Raw genomic sequence first — 17,809 nt, 5'->3', positions numbered from 1 at the left:
AAAATCAGGCACCCGTTGACGATTCAACACGTATTTTCCTTGTAGTGGAATATTTCACTTATGCTTTCACTCCTTAGCAAGCACACTTTATCTCTCTGCAAACAGCAGAGTCTTTAGTGGCTTTTACTCAATGCCAAAGGGTAGAACAGGTTCAAATGCTTCTTGTTTTTCCTCTGTTATCCGCTTGTGTGACTCTCATTTCAGATAATGTGAGAGTCACAGACTTGTATATGAAGCACTGAGGTCTACTGTGCTCTTTACTCATTAATGCAAATCATTTATGAGTCTGTGCTGTGGTTGGTAACATGATTTTAATTTTAACTAAAACAAAACACTAGGTGTGGGGAAAAATAGTAACTGGATTGAAAACAAAAACTAGACTTCAGACAAAAACTTGAAAAAAAAACCATGTAAAACATCTTTTAGGTTTATAATAATAAATAAAATAAAAATAATAATAATAATAATATACTGCTACAATATAATAATAGTGATAAACTTTTTAAACTTAATCTTAAATCGCCTCCCAAATACCTCCCAAATTATAGTAATAGTTAAGAACTGAAACACAAAGTAAGCTGAAAATAAACATTATAAATAAATAAATGAATAAACCTGCTCTGTAAACCAGCAGAAACAAAAATGTATTGTAAAATACTTAAAATGGAAAAATAAAACAGTTTTGTAATTTTATTACTTTTGGATTTTATGAAATTTTCACATCTTTACTTTTATTACATTAAAAAAAGTTTAGTTTCAGTTGAGATTTTATTACTTTCCGTGTTAGCCCAGCTTTTGCTTTCATCGTAATTTAGTTGTACAATTTACTTAAGGTAGCTAAGTTAGAGCAACTTGTTAATTGTGAGTGCACGGTACGGCACTGGCATATATACTACATGAATCCGTTGCAAAAAGAAAAATGAGGTTATTCTAAGTACTGTGCACTAACTTAGCTATATTAAGTAAACTGTACTTTGTATTTTGGCAATTTTTTTAGATTTTACGGTTATATTTAGAAGTTGAAACAGGTACAATAAAAACGAATACTGTGACTCAGTACTTGAGCATGTTGGACTCAAGACATTTCCTATACATTTTTTGCAGTGCTTATTTTAATCAAACTTCACAAGTCACTTTTGTTGGTTTTCCCTTTTAAGCAAAAGTCCAGTTTATATTTTTATTTCAGTTAACCGGTTTTTGTTTTTCCATTTATAATAATCTTGATTATATATATATCTGCACTGTGTTTAACAGGCATCGCCCCCACAGTCCCGTTGAGAGGATCCCCCATTGAAATCTACTCCGGTAACATATTGGATTGGTTTTTGCAGTGATTACTGCACACAGAGCTTGCGGTGCTTGGTGGGAGGAGGTGTCGCCAGAAGACAGAAACAATAAAATCTTGGGACAAAAATAGACTTGTCTTTGCAGAAGGAGTCTGCTGTTGTTGGGGGAAGCTCGTGGTTCTTTGGTGTTATGCTAATAACGTGCGTGAGTGTGAAATTTCCCGAGACAAAAGATGGGGGGAAAGAAAAAAATAAGAGGAAAATGTTGGGGGAAGGGATGGCGCACAGAGGCATAAGAGGGGAGCCTTAAAGAAATTGGACAACCCCGCGAGACTTTAGTGGGCGTGGACACCGAGGCGAGGGCTTCCTGCTCGGATGAACACGTGGTTCCGTGTCTGCCTTCCTGCTCGTCTGTCAGTGTGTGTGTGTGTGTGAAGGTTTCCAGCCCTTCTCTCACTCCTCTCCCTTTCATCCTCCCATACAGCAGACAGCACACCACCTTCTCCTCTCCTTCCTCCGTCCCACTCGCACCTCCTCATCCTCCCGCTACACTTTCCTCCTCTTTGCGACGGGACTGCCGACAGCCAGGCCGCGGTCACTTCAGCGTGGATCAGCTCAGAGAGGGAGAACGAGTGTGTGTGTGAGTGTGTGTATATATATGTGTGTGTGTGTGTGTAAGTGTGAGTGAGTGAGTGCGTGTGCGCGCACCCGCCGGCAACCGGTCCATCCGCGTTATTCCCTCTCACCCCCTTCCCGCTATCCTGCCTCGTTGCTCGGTCATGACGCTAGAAGCGATCCGCTACCGGACCGGGTCTCTGCAGATCCTCAACCAGCTGCTGCTGCCACACCAGACCGTTTACGATGACATCCGCTCGGTGCAGGACGCTTACGAGGCCATCAAGTCCATGAAGGTACGGGGTTCTTCTTCTCCCCTTTCTCCAAACCTTCTCCTTTCACCCGCTCCCCCAGCCTGCCCTGCACGCCTGCCGCATGTGCATTCAGTCCCGTCATGCATGTGTGGGGTTTTTTGTGTTGTGTTTTGTATGTGTCGGGTCTTTTGTGCTCTCACCGCTGCATGCATGCAGGCACACATACATGTGCTCGCCGCCGTCGGCCTGTATTTTTGTTTTTGGACCTACCTGCAGCATCGTCTCACCTACCTTTAAACCATCCGTTATTTATAGTTTTCACATCATGTGTAAGCGCGATAAAACTGGGTGTCTGCGCTCACTGAGCCACCCAGCCATGAAATATGCCTTCCCCCCTCTCTTCCTCCTCCTCCTTTCTTTGGGAGAGATTATTGATGAATTATTAATGACCTTTGCCAGGGTTGTTTTTTTTTTTTTTTTTGTTCGCGTTTTTTGGTTTTGTGCTGCACTCGGTGACACCTCCAGCTCCAGTTTGTCTCCACACCTGAAATCCTGAAATACCTGAGTGTTCACATACATGTAAGACGCTCAAGTTCTGTAACAGCTGGAGCATTTTAAGGTGTTTATTATTATCATTATTATTGTTGTTATTATAAGAGCCAAGAAGACACTAGACCTTTTGTCTTTCGAGTTGCACACACACTCACTAGCTGTTTGTTTGATCCTTTGTGTGTGTGTGTGTGTGTGTGTGTGTGTGTGTGTGTGTGTGTGTGTGTCAGAGTGAAGGAATGTGCCATAAGCAGAGGGGTGATGTCATGTTAATAAAGTCTAATGGTAGTGAGAGAAATGTCTCCAGTAACGGAGATGAGATCATTTTAATCAAAGCTGTCGTGACAACTTTTGGCTCTGTGTTCACCCACTTCCAGCTTTGTGCTGGAAAAACATTGATCGTCCTCTTTAAAACTGATGGTGATGATGATGACTACTGTCCTCTTCCTTTTCTCCTCCAGGTGCGCGGGGCTCCGGCCATCGCCATCGTTGGCTGTCTCAGCTTGGCCGTGGAGCTGCGGGCAGGCGCCGGAGGTGACGACCCTGTGACCTTCATCAGGGAGTCTCTGTGTCACCTGACCTCAGCGAGGCCCACCGCCGTCAACATGGGCCGCGCCGCCCGCGAGCTGATGGAGTTTGCAGAGAATGAGAGTATGGAGAAGAACTCTGAGCAGCTCAGAGAAAGGTAGACAGCAATTTGCGGTTTGTTGGTTATGTTTGATATGTTTGAGTGGAGTCACATTTAATTAATCGGATAACAGACAGTATTCTTCTTCGGGTCCTGCACGTCTGTTACTCCGGGACCTGTAGGCCACCTTACACTGATCAATCCCAACCAAAATCTTTGGCTGGTTTCTCAACTTCTAATCTACCTTAAAAAAACCTCTCTGTGGAGTAATTGATACATTTCTGCTGTTATGATCAGCGATTCACATGCATGCTGCTGATCCACATTTTTGATGATAGTTTCACATTACTTCCTGGTCTACTGATGGTGGTTTGGGGTCAGAAAACGCAGCAGTGTGCCAGTAAAGATGAGCAGGATGAAGTGCACAACAGGAGTGGGGGATGATGTCTGTATAGCAGTATAAACCGGTACTGCATTGTTTCTTTGAAGGTTTGCAGGGGCTCTTAAGGAGTTCCCTCTCTCTTTGAGGTGTTGGACCAATGGGCAGTGATCTCGTGGGTTGCTGGTGGTTAGAGTGATTTTAAATAAATTTTATTTTTTAAAGCATGTTTTCTTCGCTAATGCATTAAAGCAGCACTGTTATTATTATTCCCTTTGATGTCAGAGTCTCCACATGTGGCTGACATATGAGATGCACATACCTTCTGTGCTATTTAAAATGAATGTGAGGAGCAGCTACAGTGAAACGTCGGGCGGTGTTTGTCTGTTGACTTTGCGTGTTTGATTTTTAAATTAGAACTTAATGTAAACACGTTTGCAGAGACTCTCGCTCGTCTCATCTCCTGAACTTTTTGTTTCACGGTGTGTGCATTTGCGAGTAAAAGACAAGTGGAGGACACGCAGGGGAGCTTTTTTACACTCAAAAACGGACTAAAAAAACTGGTTGAACCAAAAAAAAATGTAAATAATCAGGTGAATCTTCTCAGTATCTGTTCAGCTGATGTAAATCCACTTTTAGTCCCTAATTACAGCTGGATAGATCATTCTTCATTGTTTACGCAAACGGCTCTCACGCCGGCCTTTGTCTTCATGCTTTAAGTGAAAAATAAACTCCCAGGGTTTCTGTCTTACCAGCACTGGTAGCTCACTTCTGGATTTTTTTGGATCACGGTGTTTGCATTATGGAGGTGGAATAACAAGTTAACCATGTCCCTGTTAGCCACACACAGAAGCACAAAAATGCTATGGAAAAAAAGACATTCCAGCCTTTTCCCTTTTTAAGGATATTTGTTTTAATTGTATCTTGGACATCTTGCTTGGATTGTATTACAGAATCAATGGATTGTGTTAATATTATTCTTGTCTGCAACATACCATGATCGTATCGTGAGTTCTGGTACTTCCCTTGGACTGGTGTTATGTCATGCGAGAGATTACTCCGTTCCCCGGCATTGGCCACGTGATGGACAATCAGTTAGATAGTCGATGACTGACAGATGTTCTAGATCTTCTACAGGCTTATAAAGAGTTCACCTGATCGGAGAAACGCTTTGTGTGGTCTGGTTTATGATTTCAAACCCAAATCAACATGGCAGCTTAACTGAAAACGTTCTCATAATGGACAAATGTATGTTTTGAAATCATTTGGTATCACAAATACTCCATGCAGTTGTTGAAGTTATCTTTATTTGAGATGGACATTGACTAGTTTTACAGATTTTCAGTAGTTTCCACCAGACCGGTTTGGGGTTTGTGGCCTGCTGTTAGGCACACAGTGAGAGCTTGGTTCATGTTGTTCGCAGTAAGTCGGTCTTGGTTCGAGTTGGACACTGCTAGAGGTGCCATTTAACTTTTATGGAGAGAATTTTCATTCTTGTGGGTCTTCTGCTTTCATTAAATGATGACCTCCAGCTTACACTGGGGCATTTTCCAGCTGAGAGTGACAAGCAAAGAATGAGAATTGGCACCGCCAAACCCTAAAAAAGGTGGAGTGCTGTCTTCGGGTCTGGGAAAAGTTGCAGAAAATGGATTGATGGATGTGTCTGTGTAGGCTTTCATGACATACAGTGGATTCCTGAAATCCCAGGTATTTTGAACTCGCACCCACACCTCGCCATATGTGACCTCAATAGCTCGCACAATGGCGGGGTGGGGCAATATCTCAGAGGTTTTAGTCGTCGGCCACGGTGATGGTAATTACCCAAACCACCTTGGCTCATGCAATGACTCGTGTGACCAAGATTGGGTTAACGGCTCCTAGAAACGCCTCCAAACAGGACAGACCCCACTAGGGGTTTATGACCTGGGACTCTCTGAAAGTTACGCCTCTTATCCAAGACGTTTCTTCAGTTCTAAAACGTCTTCAACAAAACAAAGACAAAAAAACTCCTAAAGACATCCAGTTACCTTCTTTCCAACATTTGAGGTGGGAAATAAGCCACGTGGTCTTTGGGTCCTAACAATGATTCAAAGATTTGCAGATTTCCTTGTTTTGCACAAAGTAGTGGGTAACTTGCTGGAAATGCAGAGCTATGTGGACACATGCCTTCACTCTGTGATTTGCACATCTGCTAAGGAATGGTTCAAACTGTGAATAGCTGGCTTTGTAAAAGTTTCATCAGGAACAAAAAAACATTTGCATTTTAAAAACGTTCATTTATCTAAAGGATTCACAGACTTTATGCTGTTGAATGCAGAGGCAAAATTGCCAACTGATATTGACTGATATTAATATTTGGCGATATCTGACATCAGGTGAGATTTTCTTAATTCAGACATGCGTAACAAACACACTTCACTTTTTTTTATGTGTACTTATTTGTGAGTCTTAATATATCGGTGCTGTTCAGCAATAATCTTTTTTTTTCAGCAAAAAAAAAGATTATTATTTAATTCAGCAAATCATGAATTACTCGTTTACACTCAGCCCGACTGCTCGGATCAAAGAGTTTCCTCTGGTAGATAAACTATGCAGCATTAATATGCTCATAACATGATTGAATGGCGGTTTTTTTTGTCTGTTCTTTACTTTTTCCATTTTCATTTATTGGCCATCATAAACGTCGATACGAGCATATCCGCAAATAGTAGGGCTGTTCGATATAACGATATATGTCGGATGACGATAGAAAAACGTCTATCGTTTCATTTTACGCTATCGTTTGTTTCGTGGTGTCGCAAAATAAACTGTTCACGGCAATATTTTTTTTTATTGTTTTGATGGTCACTGTAGTAGCTATATTAATTTCTTAAAGTTCTCTCTTTCTCTTATATTTAATATAACCACACTACAGACGGACAAGCGCCTGTTTTTATGGGTTGTCATTAGCAACAACGACGGTAACACCATCGCATGTCCGCTTGTTTATTTTCCACATAAAACTTTCACAATAAAGCTCAAGATCCTGTTGAGAATTTTCAAAATAAACGGAATCACGTGAAAAAGTATGCCGAGTATTGACGGATGAGAAGCAAAAAAAAAAAGAGTAGTCAGGTGCTAAAAAATAAACTTTAGACTCAAACGTTAGAACAGGCTTTTCCCCGCAGCACGCCGTGTAATAAATACTCACAAAGAAAACGGCGGCCGTTACAACTTATGTCTAAAAATGTATAGTTTCATGCATCGGTTAAAACACTCGACTCCAGCTACATGACGCCCAGCTGGAAACACTTCACCTACCTGAGATTCACAGAATTTACAGAAAATATTAAATTTTTTGTGATTTATATCGTTATCGGACGATAGATGTTTTATATCGGGATATGAGATTTAGGTCATATCGCACAGCCCTAGCAAATAGTTTTCTCTTTTACCTCAGAAGGGTTAAATGAGAATACAAAAAATAAATGAAAAAGTAAAGCTAGTGTCAGCCACACCGATATATCGGTCAGGCTCTACTGTCAGCTTTTCAGTTGTTTGCTCTGTATGAACTTGTTCTGTTACATGAAATCATCTCGGCTCTTCAGTTTTCCTCCTGAATGGTGTCTCCCGAGTTAGTTGCTGCTGTAACACTTCCTCATTTAACACCAGCTGCAGGTGTCTTGCTGAAGAAGTTGCAGAAGCTATCGGATCAGTTGTGAAGTGAAAATTGGAAAGCATCAATAGTATACATTTTTGCAGCTTATTAGTGTTAAAACCAAATTATCAAGTGGTAATTTTTACAGGGTTCACTTGTTAAATAGTGATTGAATAGCAATTTGATTTGTTTTTATTTTCAGACAAGTGGAAAAGAACACGTGTGAAAGACATTGGTGTTTCTTGGTGACGGAAAACGTTCAGTCTAGGTGGATAATGTCTGTCAGGGGCAGATGATGCAGCTTGTTTTTGACAGAAGGGAGTGATCTACTTTACAGTAACCCCGGCCTCAAGGCAGCGATTCACTTAATTTTGTGCAGAAAGCTACGTAGAGTTAAAAGAAGAAAATGCTGGTGCCAAAGCATGAATCAATATTTACTGCGGTTGCACCAATACATGCATTTCATGGTAACTGTTCCAGTTAAGAAGCAAGTGTTTCAGTTCATCAGTCACTGGCCTCTATGCTTATCAGTGATTGAATGTTTTCCTGACTTTCGTGTCAGTGGGCTGAACATAAGGGGGCCCTCGTCTTCGTCACCGTTTTTAGGTCAGGGATCAAAGTAACGCCATGTCAGTCGTTAGCATCCACTCAAAGGAATTTGTTGAAAATAAGCACTTTTTTTAACAGGTATTTTAATTGACCTTTAAGCTGGTATTGTGCAGCACGCTCGTTATAATTTGCTTTCAAGGAGTCAAAAGGTCTCTTTGGACGTTGGCTGCTTTTTCACTCCTTTTGCACTTTTTAGCTGAACATTTTCAGAGGTTTGTTCGTTAAGCCACTTGGAACACTGACTTACGAGTCATTCGAGCCCTGTCCAAACAAAGTGTCCCTTTAAAGACTGTGGAAACTGAAAAGGTGACTAGCTCCCTTCCCACGTGTTAAATAAATATGTTAGATTTCCATTACAAAGCAGTGAGTCACATTGCTTGGGGTGACTGTAGCTCAGAGACCTGGTCAGGTAGAGCAGGTCACCCACTAATGGAGAGGATAGTAGTTTGATCCCTGCATGCCACATATCCTTAGGCAAGGTACTAACCCCAAGTTACTCTCTGAGTGTGAATGTTAGATACAAAGCACTTAAGCATAGAAAAGTGATTGTGTGACTGGGTGAATGAGGCATATTTGTATAAGGTGTACAGTAGAAAAGCTCTATATAAGAACCCGTCCATTCATCTGAGAATAAGTTGGGCTAAAGAGAAACACTGTAGTGGTGGAGTGAAAGACCTAGCAGGTAACCATGGAAGATTTATGTTACTTTAAACTTGGTGTGGTTTGAATTGTGGGCCAGTCTCCAAAAACACTTGTGCAAGTGTTTACTTGATAATGCGTGTCTGCAAGGTAAGAATCGAGACTGTGCAGCAAGAATAATGTAAGAAAGTGAGAGAAAATGAGGGAGATGTGGCACAGCTATGGCAGAAAAAGAGAAGGAACAGCATGAAGAAAAAGATTGTGTATGAGAAAAGCGGAGAAAGCAAAGTCATGACAAACAGAAACACAAAGCCGTATTGCTCCTGCAGATATGATGGACACATTGAGCCCACAGTGGCAGACATATATCCTCTTCTCAATTCCCACCTCTTGTGGCCCCCCTCCTGCAGTGTAATTGCCTGGATCGAAGACATGCTGGAGCGTGACGTCAATGACAACAGGAAGATCGGTAACTATGGAGCTCAGCACATCCTTTCTGGCGTCCCCAGGGACTCGGTGACCATCCTCACACACTGCAACACCGGCTCGCTGGCCACAGCTGGATACGGGACGGCGCTGGGTGAGACTGGAGCGCTGGCTCTGAATGAGAAAAGAAGGTGGTTGTTGAAATATTTAGAGCACTGTAACTGATATGAGTCTGTGTGTAGGCGTGGTGAGAAGCCTCCACGCGCTGGGCAGGCTGAAGCGCGTGTACTGCACAGAGACGAGGCCGTACAACCAGGGGTCCAGACTGACGGCGTACGAGGCTGTAGCGGAGGGAATCCCTGCCACGCTTATAACAGACAGCATGGCAGCTCTCACCATGAGGGAGATGGACATCACAGGTGTGTGTTTGTGTCCCATCACGTCTCCTTCACTTCACTAAAACCTCACGTTTTTTTTTTCTTAAGACTTCCTTTCTGCTGTTTTCTCCCTCAGCTGTGGTGGTGGGTGCAGACAGGGTGGTTGCTAACGGTGACACAGCCAACAAGGTCGGCACGTACCAGCTGGCCATCGCCGCTAAGCACCATGGGATACCTTTCTATGTGGCGGCACCCAGCACGTCGTGTGACCTGAGTCTGGAGAGCGGGAGGGACATCATCATCGAAGTGCGCCCCCCCGAGGAACTCACTTCTATAAACGGGGTTCCCATCGCTGCCCCAGGTAAGGCGTGAGGGATGTCTGTGCAGAGAGAGCACTTAAATAAGCGCGAGCTCGGTAGAGTATCGACAGGAAAGCATCAAGGTTAGAGAGGAGATGAGCTTGGCCCAGTTCCAAAGTCAGCCCAGAGGCTTAAGCACCGAACACACTCAGAGTTAAATTGGCATCACATGAAACGTAAGTGCCAGAGTGAAGGAGGCTGTTAGCTCATATGTCCTGCACAGAGGCGCCCTGTGGCCACTAATGTGCACACAAAGTTCTTCTGTCATCATCCTTTTTATTTTCTCGCCGGGTTTTCTTTCTTGAACTTTCTTGCAGGCCATTTATGCGTCTTTAGTAGTCAGTGGCATGATAGAGATAAGAGAACAGAGTCATTTTCACACATGCACCACCGCCCACAGAGGTGTACGTGACACCGCAAATGTCAGACGCATTCAGGTGGGACTTTAACTGGTTTTTAACCTCTCAGCTCTCCAGTACAAAGTCTGTGTGATGTCATGTGCTGCTGAACAAATTATGGAGCTAACAGTCCGGCGTATTCAGTGCTAGTGAGTGGGTGTCATGTGTCTAGCTGCCTCTACATGGGGAGCTCCTTTCAGCTGAACCGCATGCATCTGAAGCAGACTGTTTACTGCTCTGCGCTGCATTACAGAAAGAACAACTGTGCAAAGCTGGCCAAAGTTCATGTGTGGAAATGGCCTGTGCTTGGACAGAAACACAGTGGAAATGTGTGAGGGCAAACTAAAGCCTGGATTATCAGTAAATATATTAATGCTATGCACTTTGGAGTGCTCAGAGCAGCCCTACTGAGCTCAAGTGCCCATATACCTTACGGCTGAAGCCCAGGTTTGAGTCTGACTTGCAGCCCTTTGGACCTGAGCCTGAGTCTGTCGGATCAAACCTTGAAAATGTATTTTAGTTGAGTTTGTGAGAGTTTAGTTGAGTCATTTAATCTCTAGGTACCCAGTGACATCACAGTAATTGTGCTGAATTAATGAGTACACAGGCCCCCGGGGACGAGGATGTGTGCTTGCACATTCGTTTTTTCCACTCTTTAACTTTCCCCACAGACTTTAATAATTATGAATTAACCTTTAGTTAAGGTTTTGGTGTACTAGAACCACACTGTTGCAGTCGTTAAACATTCCTTTACCACAGTAAAGAAATGCGTAACGAGCAGTGTGGGGTGTAGTCCTGCTGCTGTTTGAAGGAATAATAAACCCGAGACAGAAAGCAGGGTCAACAAACTCTGAGTCTAACTGTGGGAGACTCTGAATATCCAGAAAGGCTATTCAGACTTAGTTAAATCAACTCTGAGTATGTTCACCCTGATTGTAGCGCGATTAGGGAAAGAAAGCTATCATCAGTGGAGCTCCGATACTATGATTTACCCCGGCGACAGGTAAATATAGAGCACAGCCTCCATTTTAATCCAGTGTACTGAGAAATATGAACACGTTTCACTTAAAACCATGATGTTTAGTTTAAAAACAAGAGGGCAGTCCACTCAGCGTCCACTCAGTCATCGCTTACCCACTTTCAGTTTGTATTAACAGGAAAAGACGGAAAACCTAACACAAACGTACATTTTTAAAATGATTCTGCTTCTGACCGGGACAAAAATGCAGTAACAGCAACTGTAAATAAGAGTATGTTTTATTATGACCTACTTGTAGTTTTTGTACATAAGTAAGACTGATTCGGGTCTTTTCGAGTGGAAAAGATGTCAAACTTTAAGCTTTTTGGGCGTCTGTTTTGCTTGGCAGTATTTAATGATAATTTAATCCTAAGTGTGCAGACAGTGTTCGAAAACTCACATTAAGGCACATTATTTCAGACATAGTCTCAAAGTTATTCAAGCCTCTTTTTGACTCAGGAATCTTCACATCTTCAATATGACGAGACTTTTTTCATCACAGCAACAGATTGCGACACATGATTATTCATATTGATGATAGATTTTTATTTTTTAAATCAATCTTCATCTTGTTGTTTAAATCAATGTTTAAACAACTGACAAGGAGCACGTTGGGCTCAGTGTCAGACCGTTCAACTGGGTTTTAATTCTCAATATTGTGTTCAGTACAGCTAGCTTACACGTTAGTGCACTTGCATTATAATAACCTGTGAATTGTGTTGTGTGACTAACACCTCATTCCCGGCCGCTTCCTGCAGGTATCGAAGTGTGGAACCCGGCCTTCGACGTGACCCCTCACCAGCTCATCACAGGGGGCATCATCACAGAGCTGGGAGTCTTCCTCCCCTCTGAGCTCCAGGCGGCGCTCACCGGCCGCCTCACTGCCCTCTAGAGCCACTCGGCTCCTCCTGCTGGTCCGTGCGCACCACTGCACGTTTACGTCACACTAAGAGACACTTTCTCATCATCACAGACGCCGCACAGTTGTATTTCTAATTGAATTTTGTTCAATACACAGTCACTGTTGCATTCAGTGGTGCACACAGGAAAAAAAAAACTTGTTTGTCACTTTTCCACATACACAGCTACATAGAGTCTCACTGCAGGGAGTCGAGTAGCCACACACGTGCGGTCTCCCCTTTCTTTTAAATCCCTGTTCTGTCTTTACCTTTCACCTCCAAAGCTTTCCATTGCATCTGTCATTGTCTCTTTCAGCCTCTCTTTCCAAATGGCTTCTGTACCAACAAAAAAAAAAAGAAGCTCAGCTGGACTCGAACCCAGAAATTCAATTTGGCAAACAAACCTAAATGCGACCTTACGAAAGTCACATTGTAACAACTTAAAGAATAAAACGAAAGCCTAAATAGCACGACTGGTTCTTTAATTTGAAACAAGTCGTGGTTTCTAAAATGCTGCTACCTACTTGTAAATATATATATCCTTGCTGGTAGTGTGTACATATGTAGAAACTAACCCCCGCTCGTGAAACGCGCCGCTTTTTCATCCAAATAAGCGGTTATGTAAAAAATACATTTCGCATCTAAAAATGTTATATTAACATTTCATTTCTTTTGCTCAGTGTAGGAACTTTTTTGTAATAGACAAATTCACATTTTTAGCTCATAGTCTTAATATGGAAGAATTTTGTGTGTCAAAATAATTGAACGATCGGTCACGCTAGTCAGCTGAAGCCTTTAACGTCACATGGCTACTTTTATACCTCACTCCTTATTTGCGTTTTGCTCTTCCCAGTTATACTGTATCATACCACACATGTACTCTCGTATTAGACTTGTATAAACTGATCAGCCACAGCATTAAAACCACCTGCAGAAACGGGTCCAGATCGGTCTCTTTCTGATGCATCCCGCGGCCGCTCGATCAGATTTAGACCCGGGGAGTTTGGAGGCTGGTCAGCACTTTGGGCTGCCTGTTACCCTTCTCTGTAAGGAAGAATCATTAAAAAAAAATAGGAGTTAAAGGAGTAGTTTGCCTCAAAATTAAGCTTTAGTTGTTGGCTTGTGTGCACATCAGTCAAGACTTTAAAATAATTTTTCGATGTCAGCTTTCCTGCTTAGAAACGAATCTCTCTCCAGATGGTGCGTTTAACTACATCAGCCTCAACACACGAAAAGCTGCACAAAAAAGGATTTTTACTCTCACACTTCCTGCTCTGCGTGACGCAGCAGACGGACACAGCTGACAAGTAGAAGAAAGAGATAGTTGCTTTGATTTGACTCCAAGCTAATGGTTAGGTTGCTCTGTGACCACAGTGTCATCATAACAAACCGCTTTGCTAACACATCCGCCTTGATGGCTTGTTTTAACATTGGGTTAAGCAGCCTAATGATTATATTCCAAACCATGTGAGTGAAATCTCCAGTGTTCAGTCCTTTGTTGCGTGTCATACACCCACATCTCTGCCTTTATGTCAAGCTGCTCTTAACTGCCAAATAAATACCAAAATACTCTTTTAATATCTCTGTTATTTTGTGTGTTGTTAGTTTGTTTTGCCACTAAAGTGTGGAAAACAAATCAATGCAGTTTTAAAGCCCTCCAGTATTGACATCGTGATGGCGTTTCAAAGTGTCAGAGACACAAAACTTAGTCTAAAGGTGAAGTCTTAGATTTCAGACTAACTAGTTGGGCCATACAAACCTGAGAGACTCACAAATTTAATGTGGGGGTGAGTAGGAGCTGACTGTCTCTTTTTGTGGGGGCATGAACTACTCCTTTATGATGGAGGGCATCTTCTGCGTTATGTACTTTTACGCCACCACCAATGAGAATGTAACATTTAAGTCGTATAAATGTTGTTTTCGTTTGGGGCCGGACGTCAGACACTCAGCCACTTCTTGCCTTTGCGCTCACCTTCGAATGTGTTTCGACCGCTTGGACTAATCCCTCCTCATAAACTCCCAGACATGCTCGCGACTCGCCGAAATCTGTGCCGCGAGCGACTGAAAGCAGGTCGATATCAAGAAGTACACAAAGGTTTTGTTTTTTTTCTCAGAAGTTATTGTTTGACATTTCTGGCCCCTGAGTTTCTTTTCTCTATCCTGATGAAAGAACAGGACTATAAAGGAAAAATGAATTTCATAATAGTAGGAAATGCCAAACTCGTCTAGTGCTGAAACTATTTGTACAGGAAAAGAATGAATATCCTAACAATATAGCAGTTGTTTAAAGGGAACCTATTATGCTTTTTTCCATATTTTTATTCTTGGGCTCTAGTAGAGTAGATTTGAATGATTCACAGTTAAAAATAGTTCTTGTTTATTTTATTTATCCTCCAGTTCATATGCCATCTGAAACAAGCCATTTTAGCTCCTGTCCATGGAAGACCTTTAAGAAATCCCTTTATGAGCATCCAGCATTGTAACAATATGTGTGCATTTATAACAGAAAATAAAGCATTTTCACACAAAATACTAGTTGAAATTTTACACCCAATATTTGGACCGTCCTTCAAGTTAGTTGCCAACTTACTAACTATAAATCCAGCATCGTTAGGCAGACTGATTGATGCAAGCCTGTGTTTGAGGTCTTGTATCGTGATTTGAATGCACTGAATTTTTGCCACCTGGCCTGCAAGCTTACGGTGCATTTGTCGTTGCGAGAGGCTTCGTAGAAACATCCCAGACGTCTCTTATCTGCGTGCTGACACCTAATCATTTACCCAAAGTCACCAGGTCCACACTGTTTGCTGCCTTACAGGTGCAGCCTGATTGTAGCTTACTGATGTAAGGCAGTAGTCCCCTCGCTCCGTCCTTCAACAGAGTTCATATCGTGTTGCCAGAGTGCTTAAAGGCTGAGGCAGGCAGTAATATTTTTTTGTGGTTATTAGACAAAAAATCCTTTAATAACCTTTCAGCATATTGTAATTCAAGTGCTCTCAGAGGAAACCAGACCTCTGAACCATCTCTTCACTCTGTTTTCAGGCTTTATTAGATCTAGCCTACGTCTTTGTTCAATCACAGGCCTAATGGCTCCTCTGCAGATGTGCAGAGGAGTCCTTTGCACATACTTCAGATTGTGAAAAGTAGCAGAAATTCCTGAAGGAAAATATGATTTTCAAAATTCACAGCTTGCACTGCGTCGCAGTCTGGTTTTTTGTTTTGTGGTTTTCCTTGTATATTACCTGAAACTCGGCCATAGCAATTGAATGGTAACATTTTTGTTTCATTTGAAAATACAAAGCCCGATGGCATGTTGAAATCTCAGACTTGCCTGTTGGCGGCGTGTTTTATGCCTATTCAAACATTTTTGCCTCGTGCAGAAAGAACAAAACCTTGTTAAAGACGCCCTAAAAACACAGACAGCGTTTTGATTTTTGTGCTCTGTGTCAGAAAATGCTATCCCACTCCTACACACAGTGTCACCACTCTTTTGTGAGTGAGTGGATTTACCTGCACACTCATAATGGTGAAATGTGTGCATATAAACGCACATGAAACGTGATTGTACTCCTATGTGCGTCAGTCAGTATCAGTGTAAATGGCCGGAAACTGCGGAGATGGCTCAGCTGATGCATAAATGAGCGGAAACGCGATACTGTAATTACGCAGGGTTATAACTAACATCAAGGTTGAAAAGCAGTGCTCTAGACCAGCATGGTAATGTGCATGTAAATGCATTTACTGACTCGATTAGAGAGATGTCAGAGGTCTGGCCACAGGCACCACCACCTCACACATTGACTGTCTACTACACAACTTCTCTACTCTACAGGACCACAGGGAGGTTCTGAGAAAACATCATTTTAAAAAACAAAACAAAAAGCTTAACATCAATAATTACGACAGTGTCTATTGTCTATATCTTAAGATATGCTGTAATGTAAGCTCATTTCTTCACTTTCTTCCTCATCAATCATCACCTCTCTCACCCATCAAACCTCAACTCACAAAGATGCTGGTAGGTCACACGCAAGTGTTAAAAAATTTCTTTCGTTTTGTAAAGTTAAAGACTTCATGCTTTTTTGGGGGAGGGGGGGATTTTAGACAATTTTCCTGACATATGTAGCAATTTTATGGCCCGTTAGATGCGCCGCCTGTCATTTCTGTTTAAGAGGTACAAGATTTTTGTTTGTCTGTAGGTCATGATTATAACTGTTCTGCTGTGGTTTGTTGGTTTATTTCATGATTTCATTGTGATTCCTAGTGACTAGGCCATTAGAGCACCACACTGGGGAGGCCTCCTCAACCATACGCACTACCTCTCCGTCTGCCTGCACGGACTCGAACACTGAAATGCATGAACACAAGCACTTAATGCGCCAGCCTGCAGCAGAGCAGATTGACAAGGTTGATGAAAAGAAATATGGATTACAATTTTCACTCGTTTGTATCTTGAACGCTAAGTGACAATTAATTTGTGGCGGTGCTTTTAGTTTGCCAAAGTAGCCTAGATTCAGGCTCGTCTGTTATTTTAGGTTGCAGTTGAATTACAATACCTTGCAGATGTCTCGAGTTCTCCCTCATTTCTTTATATTTCACTTCTAATAAGTCACATTTTCTTGTTATTTTTTTTATTTTATTTTAAGTGGTCTTGAGTAATAGTTCTGTAGGCTTTCTAAAGGTCTTTCAAAGTTCTTCTTGGGACATTGGCTGCTACATAAAATAGTAAAATGGTATATTTGCCCCAGCAATGTGATTCCCGAATAGCTATTAGCCAAAAATTTTGCATATCTCAGCATGGAGTGCTCTGAGTTCTTAAAAAATTTGAGGAAAGTGGACAAAAGAAGAAAAGGCCGGTCTGTAGAAGTGTCTACAGCAGAAAGTGTTTTTTGTCTTATATACTTACATATTTGTTACCATGTTTTCATAAATTGGTGCAGTTATTTCCAATTTCTTAGCAAGATATAAAGAAATGAGGGGTGACTTTTGCACAGTACTGTATTTCTGTATTATGGATTAATGCTTTTTAAGCAGCAGCAATATAATGTCGTATTTTAAAAAGAGATAACGCAGTCCTCTCCTTCCAAAAAGGCCAAAACATGGATAATAATGAGGTGCCAAAATCCAGCGCCGCCTGTCTCGTACTTTCCAAGTTGATTCGATTAATCATAGCAGATGTGTATGCATTATAAAGCGATTGGTGCAGTCTGCATTTACCATGGAAGGAGTGTTGTTCAGATGGCCTCTTTAAGTGCAAGTATGTTGTTGTTGTTGTTGTTGTTCTTGATAATCACCTGGTCTGGGTTTGATTTTGTAACATGTGGAAAGTGTTCTGAACTGGGTTTTATTTTTTTTTTTTATATTTACGTATATGAATATAATGCTGTAAAGTGCAGTCATAAATTAAGAGATTTCTCTTTCACATCAATAAAGGAAAGAAGTAAAACCACAGCAAAAATGCACAAGTAGAATTTGCCTTTTTGTCATTTATTGAGCAAAATTGTGAATACATGACAGATGACATAAAAAGTAACCAAGTCTTTGGCCTCAGAGGTGCCGATGAGCGGGCTACTATCACCTCACAACAAGGTTCCTGTTTTGAACATGTGTGGGTTTGATTTCTCTCTCCAGAGCATTTCATTCCCAAATACTTGGTCTTTGTCATATGTTCACTGGGAAACTGAGGCCTTTTTGTTAGCAGGCCTCCCATGCAGGTCAAATGTGTAACCAGTGGCT

The 17,809-nt window shown here is 41.8% G+C and overlaps 1 protein-coding gene across 1 annotated transcript; it reads left to right on the top strand.

Moving 5' to 3' along the window:
- Window positions 1-1,584: 1,584 nt before the first annotated feature.
- On the top strand, window positions 1,585-17,544 carry mri1 (methylthioribose-1-phosphate isomerase 1). Its single transcript, XM_085460069.1, has 6 exons — window positions 1,585-2,197; window positions 3,166-3,389; window positions 9,007-9,176; window positions 9,265-9,441; window positions 9,536-9,760; window positions 11,933-17,544. The coding sequence occupies exons 1-6, from the start codon at window positions 2,066-2,068 to the stop codon at window positions 12,064-12,066; spliced, it is 1,062 nt and encodes a 353-aa protein (XP_085316195.1). The 5' UTR covers window positions 1,585-2,065; the 3' UTR covers window positions 12,067-17,544.
- Window positions 17,545-17,809: the final 265 nt, after the last annotated feature.

The sequence above is a fragment of the Copadichromis virginalis genome, linkage group LG6, assembly GCF_057382275.1.
Source record: "Copadichromis virginalis isolate Kocher_CV1m ecotype Utaka linkage group LG6, C_Virginalis_male_GT1.1, whole genome shotgun sequence".
Lineage (NCBI taxonomy): Eukaryota > Metazoa > Chordata > Actinopteri > Cichliformes > Cichlidae > Copadichromis > Copadichromis virginalis.
Note: the sequence above shows the minus strand (reverse complement) of the source record. Positions and strands in the feature narration are given on the sequence as shown.

Bases quoted from the DNA above. Each gene is read 5' to 3' on its own strand.
- mri1 (XM_085460069.1), top strand. From the start codon at position 2,066: ATGACGCTAGAAGCGATCCGCTACCGGACCGGGTCTCTGCAGATCCTC. The intron at 9,442-9,535 runs GTGTGTGTTTGT...TTTCTCCCTCAG, and splicing joins GAGGGAGATGGACATCACAG to CTGTGGTGGTGGGTGCAGAC. The intron at 9,761-11,932 runs GTAAGGCGTGAG...CGCTTCCTGCAG, and splicing joins GGTTCCCATCGCTGCCCCAG to GTATCGAAGTGTGGAACCCG.